Genomic DNA, 10,612 nt, shown 5'->3' with positions numbered 1-10,612 from the left:
AAATCAACAACATGATATACGGCTGAGTTTTTTTTTTTTTTTTCAAATAATTTTAGACTAATTTTAAATCCTGGTATTTATTTTGTTTTATTCAGATATTACTGGTTTTAAAGATTTAACTGAATCTTGCGATTTTTTTTTTTTCATCTTCTTTGTTTAAATTGTATTTTCAATTATTTTATTATTTAAGTTTTTTTTCATGTTTTATTATTTGCTGTGTTGCCATCTCCTTCAGTAGTTTAGTGAAGTACTTTGGGCTGTAAGTTTTTGTGTCTGTAATGTACTTTGTAACAATGTTGAGTTGAGCAGGGATTAAAACTATTTTGAAAAATGTTAACTGGAGCAGAATAAAGTTCAGGGACCCCTGGTGTTTATGTTTGAACATTTTAGATTTCAACAAATGGGATGAACTTGTTTCGAGAAATCTTTAAAATGTTTGGCATCATCATCTTGTTCACATAGAAAAAAAATGCTTTGAAAATATTACTAGGTAACTGATCAAAAAGTGATATTTTATGTTTTTATAAAGAAAACTTTACTTTTACACTTCATCTCCATGAGCTGTTCATGGCTTCAGAAGCACCTCAGCCCCCTCTAGTGGTCAAAACATGCAGATGCTCCCCGTTTACTCTCATTGCACTGCAAAAACATTTCTATACTAAACTTGTGAAAGAGAGAGCCTAAAGAACAAAGGTTAGTCTTGCTTCCAATAAATCAAACTCAGTATATGCTCTGTGAGGTATCTCCTCCTCATGCTGCTGCATTCTGTTTTAGAGTTCTGGCTTGAGAAGTATAACTTCATAAATATGAATTTATTTCACGTGGGAAGCATTTCCCGTATTCTGCCAAAATGATTTGAAATATTCAGACAACAATTTGTGTTTCCTGAAAGTTTTCTCCCTTCAAGTTTGTTGAGGAGGCTAACTCAGAAGTCAGTTTTAATTTAAGTTTCTTCTGCAAAACAGAGTCCCACAGTGAACTCTGTGGGTTCTCAGTGAGGAAAGACTTTTCTTTCACACATTTCACTGTTTTAAGTCCTATTAATTCAGTACTTTTAGCAACACAAATATATTTTACTTGATTCTCAGACAGAAATGTCTAAATGCGTGAGACAACAGGAGTTTCAAAGCTCTGTCCAAGTGATCTAACCCATTATCCACACAGGAACACAGAGACAGGACCACATGTTCTGCATCATTATGTACAGCTGTTTTATTTGTGATTTCCCCAAAACATTATCAGTATTTTACTACATACAATGCATGTAATCAAAGTACAATGGATCAACTTCAAAGACAAGAAGAGCAAAAAAAAGAAAGGAGCAACACAAAAAACAACAGGTGGTGATTCTGACCACATAGAGATAAAGAGAGAGATAAAGAGAGACATGGGTTAAGGATCTGTTTGTATAACTCTGTTTGTTGGTTTGTTTGTAAGGCTGCTGATGGTGCTGTCAACAGCCCTGCCATGGCAACTGTAGATGTTGAAAAGACAAGTTTCTGCTAGAAGCACTGAGGTCTGTTTGTGAGATTTACTGCATGGTGGTGTGCATGAGTGAAGGGAAAGGTTCTTATCTTGGGACTCGACTACCGTTTTTATTTTCTTTTGTCCTCGTAATGACGACAACAAGTCCTGCTGTGGGAGGCCACGGTCTGCTGGACGCTCTTAAACGTGGTTACAAACAGATGAAACGCGTCCTGTAAGGTTTGAGACACGTCAGCTGCATGAAGCCAAAGAAGGACCAGCGAACAAACAAAGACTGAGCTCATCCTCTGTCAGGACGTGAACCTCCCATCAGCAAACTTCTGCTGACTAATCGAACAAACACAACATTTACAGGTGTGTGGATATGAAGAGAGGCAAAAACAGCTACTGAAACTAAAGGAAACTGTCTTAACATCAGCGATACAACGACAAGTCGTCCTGTATTCTGGCTGAAACCCCTGATATTGTCCCAAAATAAGGCTGTGGGTTCTAGGCACACCAAGGTACAACTGAGCTGAGCAATATGTGCATTTATGTTTGTTTTTATTTCTTTAAAAAGACATGACACTTTCTGTTTGCACTGGATGAATTATTGTTGAATTAACTTCTATCCACCTGACTAATCCAGGTGCTTCTACTGAGATTAGAGTCGTTTTTTTTAAAAAAAAAGAAAAACAGAGATGATGACAACAAATCTTTTGAGACGTCACGTTTGCAGAGCATAAAGAGACAAAAACACAAGTGCATCATTGGCAAAAACTGCTGGTGAGGGAGATAAGAAGTGCACATGGTGTGCATCGTGTTTGTGTGTGTGTGTCCTTCTGAGTGTGTTTGGTGTTCAGTGTTTGTCTTTTCAGTCAGTGAGTATGAAAGTCTGTGACTGCGATCGCGTTAAGTGCATGTGTGTGAGCAAGCGCATATTTGTAGAGGTAGCAGAGAAATGCAATCAGAGCATCAGATGGAGAATAACTGTTTACCTGCTCCCATCAGATCCAAACATGTGGGGCAGGATTCCTGACGCACAGAGGAACACCTCGACTCTTTTTTTTTTTTAAGCATACTCGGGTGTAACTGACCGTTAAATCGAAAGTAATTTTGTTGCAGCTGATCGATAAAGACAGCTGCAATCTAATCCTTTGGGACGTTTACAGGCAGGAAAAGTTTCTAATGGACTCAGGTTGTTTTAAAATGTGTGTAACAAAAAGACCAGATTTGGCTGCTGAACACAGGAGTTGGTTGTTTACCTTTGAGTCAACCTGTCTGTTGTTTTATGTTGTTGTTTGGATCTTACATACATTTTCATGCCAGATCAGAGGAGATGGTTTTAAAAAAACTTCCTCACAGTTTTGAAAACAAACTAACCAATCAGAGCATACGTAGACAACCAACTCACGTCTGATTGGGTGGAACTACCCCAAATTATTAAGTTGCAGCTGTCTTTGTAGCTGACTGCTAAACACATTCGGCATGAATGTCCAATCAACAAACACGTCTTTTTATATGAAAGCTTTTTTTGTTCTGTTCTTGTAAAATTAAAAAAATTGCTGTATTTGTACCTGACAGCCATGAAATGTGTTCCGTGTTTATCCAATAATAGGTTTTTAATTAATCTTTCGGTCACCATCAGCTGACTGCAATTTAAAAAAAAACGTAGAAAGAGAGCGATATCCTGCACACACCATGAGCTGAAATGTGATTCATTAGTTATAAGATACAACAGTGATCACTAAAGGCTTGTTGTGTCATTCACAGCATATGTATCGAAAGGCCTGGTTTCGTGAAGCAGTGAAAGCAGCGAAGAAATGAAGGATTCAGAGTCATGAGTGTGAGAAGAGGCAGAGTGTGGAGCTGGAGCAGGTGTGTGTGTGTGTGTTGGTGTGTGAGTGTGAGACTTGGCTGGTTGTGGACAAACATTAACACTATTTGAATCTAGACTATCTAAAATGGGATCCCAATGTTAGAAAGCCTTTTCAGAGGTTTGAGGAAAGCTACAGTCGAGGACAAAAACAGAAACCTGCAAAACATCAGAGCGAAGCAGACTGACGGGCCGCTGTCACTACGTGGATTTGTTTCGGATGTAAGGAAAGGTGGTCGCTCAGGTCTGATCCAGGTGACTGTGCTGCAACAGACCAGCCCGGCGTGGGAATAACCCAGAAATAATGCTCTAATCAGGTGACACTGTACTACAGCTGTTTGTTAAAAAACATGAAAACATTTCAAATGTGTTAATAGTTCAAGAAGGTGTGCTCTCACTGCCTCTTGAGTCAAAATTGAATTTTTTTGCTTCTGAAGTGTGCGTCCCTGGTTTCATGCTACATTCACTGAAAAAGACTGAAAAAAACACTAATGCCTCTATTAAAAGATTTTCCATTTAAACCTTTGACTGAAGCTGAGTCTGTTTCGCCTCGTCTGGGGTGACCACACGTCCCACTTTGACTGGGACCAGCATCTCAGGTTTGCTGGTGTTCATCATGTCAGACATGGTTCGTCTTTGCTGCTTCCAAGCTGTTGAAAGCTGCACTAATAAAAAGTCCAATCGTACCGTGAGCTCACACACAGGTGTTTACGGTAAAATTTAAGTGTCACCATTAAGAGGTTTGATAATATGATCACTCCAGCCAACATCTCCTTCAGTTTCCTTTAGAATAACTAAACTTAATTTAGCTTCCTATGATGCTAGCTTCAACTGTATTGGTGTTTCATAAAATTAGATTTCACAGACATTTAAAAGAGTCCAGCTAACTCTGAATTAGAGTGAATGGAGTCAACTTAACCATTTAAACGCCTGGATGTTTGTTACGAAGCTGGAGTCTGAAAGCAGTTAGCTTAGCATGAAGACTGGAATTGAGAGAAAACAGCTCGCTTGCTGGTTTCTGCTGCCAAACAAATCTAAAAAAAAACTACTTTTACCAAAGTTAAGGTTGTTTTTTTTTCTAAATTAGAAATATTTCCTTAACCTATTCATTACATTTGGCTCTTGCTCAGCTCTCCCTCTAGGCATTGAATTTGTTTAAATACACAGCCATGGTAAAAACTGAGACCAATATCCAACTGTTTACAATATTGTTTGTCTTCCAAGTTTTTCATTCCCTGTTTTGTTTCACCAATGGTTAAAGTGAAACAGGTTTGAAAGAAGGGTTGTTTTTTTGTGTTTTACTCTCCGACACGTCAAGTTAACCGAGCTACGCTTCCTTATCGCGGACACCACTTTTCAGTGTTTTCATGTTACAAATGTTGAAAAAAAAAAATTAGATATGTTGTTCTTCTTCTATGTGAACGTAGCCATCCTTTAAAGCTAAGTTTCTAACATGTGATCACACACTTAAGTGCTGTGTTTCTGAAGAGGCCTCTGTTTTTCCTCTCTTTACAGATCTGTTTCCTTACATTGAGGTTTGAGGTAAAAGAAATCATCCAGCATTCGAAAAATAGAACCGAGTTAAAAAGGAATAAACTGTACATATAAACAAAAACCCTTCTAATTAGTGTTAAATCATAAACACAGTCATGCTGCGACTAAATATATACATTATGTGTGTGTACACACACACACTGTATATATGTGCGGAAGGGAGAGGTAGTATGTTGGGTTTAATGCAGCGCCGAAGCTTAGCGGCACATCATCAAAGACTGAAAACAGAGAATGAGGCCGAGATGAGGATCGAGTGAGAAAAGAGAGACAGAGAGAGACATCTAGAAACATTGGGATCCACTCGTATACTGACTGGTCTACTGGCGAGAGGACTCTACATGACAACCTTCTTCTTTTTACAACTGGCACCTGTTTTACTGAACGCCTGCTAAAATAAAAACACTGCAGAGGTTGTTGAGGAGTAGTTGCTGTTTGTCTGTAGTGAGTGTATGTTGTGAGTTTATGTTTGGTTCCCTTGAAGGCTATTGTGAAAAAGTCATCCTGTAAATTATGACTGAGGTATCTGTTAAATGTTTCCAGCTGAGTGAGGTTTTTGTAAGTAAGGCTACTGAGGTGGAGCTGCTGACCTGGGTTGAAGGGACGAGGGGGACAGAGGGGAGAGACTGTAGTCTTCTTTGAGTTCATTTGAGTGCTAACGGCCTCGCAAAAATGCTCGTGCTAACTATTAGTGTAAAATTGTGAGCCTGTTCTGTCTCTTAGATGTCGTTTTTTTTTCCATGCAAAGATTTCACAAATTCAAATTAAAAATCACTCAGAACCTTTAAGGCACACAGTCTCTCCCCCATCACCCCGTCCTGCATTCCTTTTAAAACAGATGATGTAGATGTTGATGTTAGATGTAAAAAAGTCCCCTTTTTTATGTTTTACAACACCTATTCCTAGACAAAATGATTGTTTTAAAAAAAATTCAAGAGCTGCGATGCAAGACACAGAGTTGTGAGAAAGATTATGTCACACTTTGGGTTTAGGAGGCGACATCTCAGCGTCAGTCACTGCACACACCGTCTGTACAGCGTGTCATTACGTCTGCATGCGGCAGTTCTTATTTGAAAAATACACTTTCTCCTTTCTGTACAGATTCTACACAGTCTTCTGAAGGTCCGATCCAAATGTTAATCCGGGGACAAAAAGAGGAGCCTTTCTGCATTGTCCTTTTCACAGTAAAGTGCCGCGTTTGATTCCACAGCAGCTAAATCTGCGACTCTCGTCAGCCCTTGGTGCACCACAGTTCATCTTTTTTTTTTTTCCAAAAGCAGAGCCTGAGTGGCTGCCGAGTTAAAGCTATGAAGAGTAATCCTGCTGGAGTAGGCTATTGCAGAAGAAGAGGCGGTTAGATGGTTGAGTGATGGATGCAGAGGCAGGCCGATGCCGTCGCTGTTGCCGCTGGATGAATCCTGTCAGTCATTTGAGGCAGTGTTAGTTCATGATCACTTGATTGTTTGGACATCTCACCTCTGCAAAAGGAGATGTTGCTGTTTTCTTTTGTCTCTTTACAGAGCTGGTGACTGCCTTTCCTTTGACAATGAAGAGATTGAGCTCCGTGGTTTTCCTCCCCTCAGGTGACAGCTCCAGGTGTGGCTCGGCTGTGCTGACAGGAACAGGAGCGGTGCTGCTGGTCTTCCTTGTCCTTGGACAAAGAGTGAGGCTGTTCTGTCATCACTCCTTCAAAATGAGTCCAAAAAAGGAAGAAGATGTCTTTCTTTTGCACGCTCTAAAGGCTCCAGGAGTCCACCATGCTTGTCTCTGCTTCAATAAAACGACGTCCCAGCGCAGAAAGCCAAGCTCTAGCTAGACAGCAAACTCTGACACGCATTAATATTTGACAATCTTGAAAAGAAAAAGAAAATTTAAAAAATCACCAAAATAAAAATATAATGGGTATACTGTATAACTGTCAAAAAGCTTATCGATAGACTTTAGAAAGAGAGAAAGAGAAAAGATGTACATCCAGAGGCTGTGATTGGACAGAGAGGACACTCCTGGGGGAGCTGTTTGGTGCCTGAAAGAGTCTGCTGGGGGGTCAAAAAGCTCTCAGTACTGAGGTTTGAGTTCAGATTGTGTTCAAGTCTCTGGTGACTGGAATGCTCAACACAACCACCGCTGGGAATGTTTAATCACATGATGCCTTTACACTAGCATCATCAGAAACAGGTTTAAGACCAGGAGAGGCCAATTAAAGGAGGGACTGTTGCTTGTTATGATAAACATTTTATGTTCGAGGTATCTTGGGCTCAATTCCAGCCCCACCTCTGGTTTTTGACTGCTCTTTGTCAGAAATTTGACTTCCAAAAGCTGCAGGGATATAAGGTTGAAATCTTGAAAGGATTTCACACAATTATTTGAAGCCTAAGCCTGGAGGCCACTGTCAGTGTGAGGATGCTTTCATGTAAAGCCTAAGACAACATATTGGTTGTGAATCGTAGCTCTATAACTGAAGACTGATGATTGATGTTCCGCTACACTTTGTGAAACAGTCTTGTATTTTTTTCTTTCATTTCCTTATATTCTTTTTAGTGCCAATTGAAATAGTGGCTTTTTTTTAGACCCATAAACAAACTTTGACATCTTGCTGCCAACCACTTCATAGGCAAACATCTGCTTTTAAATGCCCCTCAGCCACTCTTCTATCTAAATCCAACAGACTTCTTTTGTGCACCAAACAAACCCTCCGCCTTCTGCTCCAGAGCGCCCCCCTTCTGTCCATCGCAGCTGAATAAACATAAGAGTCCATCTCCTAATTTGCATATAGTGCTGTATCTCCAGAGCATCTTGCCATCATCATCTGAGTTCTCTTAGTATTTTGCCTACATTAATCTCTAACTATGTACAGACGTAGCAAGTGGTATTTACAAAGTTTGTCCACAAGGGGGCGATCCAGGCCTGCATGAGGGGTGAGCATGCACCATGTCGACAGAAACGTGATATGATATGTAGTGATGTTGAAATGTAACATCCTAAAAAACCTCGCTTATGTGGCTGGTGTTGAAATGATATCAATGTGACGATAAGGTATGAGGCTTGGTTTCAGTATTAAATATTAAAAAACTTTATCTCTCTTTTAGAGCTCACTGTTTAGAGCATCTGAAGGTTTCACTCCAATAACTCTGTATGCTATGCATTGCTCCTACTGTACATCGCTACCATCACTGTGCCCTGAAGAACAAACAAAGCTAATGCTGCTATTAGTCTATCAATGTTTCAGAATGAATACATCTTAAGATGAGAACATTAAATGGGGCCGTCTAATTGGACAATAATGTCTGATCATGATCATGCAATCTGCTTATAAGTTGAGTTCATTAATAAACATTAAGCTTAGGAATGAAAATCTTAGTTCTTTAAAAAGTTCCACTTTTAGCTTACTTATGCTGTTATTTTGTTTTTGATTAGAAATCACAGTGATACCTAGAGCTTCAAAAAACAATCTCTGTCTTATGATTGTAAGCTTACGCCACACACACCATAAACACCAAGTACACAATATCAGACAAACTTTTCCCTGAGGCAACGGCCAGAAGTCGGCTTCTGTCCAACTATCTAGCTCTAACTGTCTTAGCAGCAATCTAACCAGCCGAACAAATAATTTTTGGATAATCATTATCCACTAAAACGTGACGTTGTGTTTGCGTATGTCAGTCTACAAACTTCACAGGTCCACACACGACTAAAAAAACATCAACAGAGAAGTGCTTCCCTGCACTTAACCCTCAGTCAGAGCCTGTACACACACCCCCTTGTGGTCCATCAATATTCTCATAAACTGTACACACACCACAAAAATAGAAGGTCTCCTCACACACGTCTCTGTGCGCTCTTTATGTGTGTGTCGTTTGAAAACAGACACACACACACGCACACAGCTGAGGAGAGGCCTTCATATCTTCTACATTATACAACACTCAGAACTGTTTGCCTCTACAGAAGCAAACACTCTCTTAAATATATATTTATATTTATATATATCAGCTTATACGTATCATTTATATTTATATAGCATTATACATACATTCTTGTTTTGTGAAATTCCCTTTTGTCTTGCGAACAGGGAACTCTAACCGTAGCATTTCTCTCCATCCATCCTTCCTCTTTGACTCGTTTTCCTCTACATCTCCTTTTCCTTCTCTTTGCACTGAAACATTTTTACTTCAGCCCGACAGCTGACACCTCTAAGTTTGCACAAACACAGAGAAACAGGGCATGAAAACACACCTGCTAGACGCCATCTTTTAAATGATTTCCATTACTTGAAGCTTGCTGGCTATGTAGATATTCATATATTTGGATGTCTTTGCTGTTACAAACTGTAAATATAGCTATCTAACACTGTGTAGTAACATGGCTAAAAATGTGTCTGTACCTCGAACCTGCCAGCATGGTTAAAAGATGTAAATCGGAAACTTTTCCTGTCGGTCATCACGGTGATGTGGACATGATAAATGTTATGAGGTTGATGGTAAAAAGGATGTGAAAGCCACATCCGTTGAGCTGTCATCGCTGTAAAAAAAAAGGCAGGAGTCCGGCGGTGGTGTCCAGGTAGAGGTGATGTTGAGAAAGGCGTTTTTGGATGTAGAGAGGATCTGGATGTCTTGACATTTAACGCGGTACTGTGTTTACAAATCCAGAGGTCAAATATAATCTGGTTTTCCAAGTACTGCAGAATTCCATAGCATATTCTGGTGTCTGAGATCCATAAATCCAGAGCTCCAGGTATCTGCTGCGTGAGGTCCAGAGGAGGAGGAGGAGAGGGGAGAGGAGGATGGGCAGGTCAGGAAGAGGTGACTGTCTACATATCTGAACATCCTGTTTTCTCCCACATGTCCAGGTAGATCAGGGCTGGGGTTTTCTGGAGAAAAGGCGGTATGGGTTGTTAATCATCCGGTGTGTGATGAACGTGTATCTTAGTAAGAGCGCCTCCTCCTCTGCTATGACACCTCGCTGCCGAACACTTCCAGCACCAGCGGGGTGAGCTGCATGCTGTGCTCGGGCTGGAAGGAGAGGGAGCGGTACTGCTTGGAGTGCTCCTCGTTCAGGCTGCGCAGGTCGGCCAGCTTCTGGATCATTTTGGCGTAGAGGAGACGTCCGCCTGGGTGGTTCACACGGATGTAGGCCTGCAGGGTCTCAGACAGATGGTCCTGGAGCTGCTCGATGCGGCCGTGGTCCTGGACCCCTGGACGATCTGTTGTTGATGGGTAGGGAGGGAGCAGGGGAGGGAGTGTGGCAGTTATGGGGGAGGTCACAGAGCAGGGGAGGCAAGCAAGCAGAGGGGGTGTTAAGTTAAGGGGGGAGATGGGGGCGCACAGCGAAAAAGCAGAGGACAGTGAAGTTGAGGCAGGGAGGTGGATGAATGGAGAGAAAGAGAGCATCGGTCAAAGAGGAGTTTATCACAAATCCACAAAATCAAAAATAAAAGCAGACTGAAATCTTTGAACTCTATTTTCTGATGACACAACATGCACTTTATTATCACCTCATCTGCTTACAGTAAACAGATCTAATTATAGACACTGCAGGAACAAAACATGCTCTCAAAACAACCTCTTCCCTTTTCTCAGGTGGTTTTTCGCATTTTCACAACCGGTTCCTGATAAAAAAATATGATTGTAGACTTATACCATTCATAATTTTACTTTTCCTTTGCATTAATCTGCACATCTCCCACAGAAGAAGGAGCTGCCCTGTGAGTTTGGCGCAGAGTGC

The 10,612-nt window shown here is 40.7% G+C and overlaps 1 protein-coding gene across 1 annotated transcript in view; it reads right to left on the bottom strand.

Moving 5' to 3' along the window:
- Positions 1-1,197: 1,197 nt before the first annotated feature.
- LOC141798958 (vitamin D3 receptor A) overlaps positions 1,198-10,612 on the bottom strand; it is a 102,497-nt gene continuing 93,082 nt past the window's right edge. Inside the window, exon 10 of the mRNA XM_074680940.1 lies at positions 1,198-10,091. Coding sequence (XP_074537041.1) covers positions 9,838-10,091 — 254 coding nt within the window. The 3' untranslated portion in view covers positions 1,198-9,837. The remainder of the gene's footprint in view (positions 10,092-10,612) is intronic.

The sequence above is a fragment of the Halichoeres trimaculatus genome, unplaced genomic scaffold (assembly GCF_033239565.1).
Source record: "Halichoeres trimaculatus isolate MK-OKI-2021-1 unplaced genomic scaffold, fHalTri1.1 fHalTri1_scaffold_11, whole genome shotgun sequence".
In the NCBI taxonomy this organism is placed as follows: Eukaryota; Metazoa; Chordata; class Actinopteri; order Labriformes; family Labridae; genus Halichoeres; species Halichoeres trimaculatus.
The sequence above is the reverse complement of the archived record's forward strand: the minus strand, read 5'-3'. Positions and strand labels throughout refer to the sequence as shown.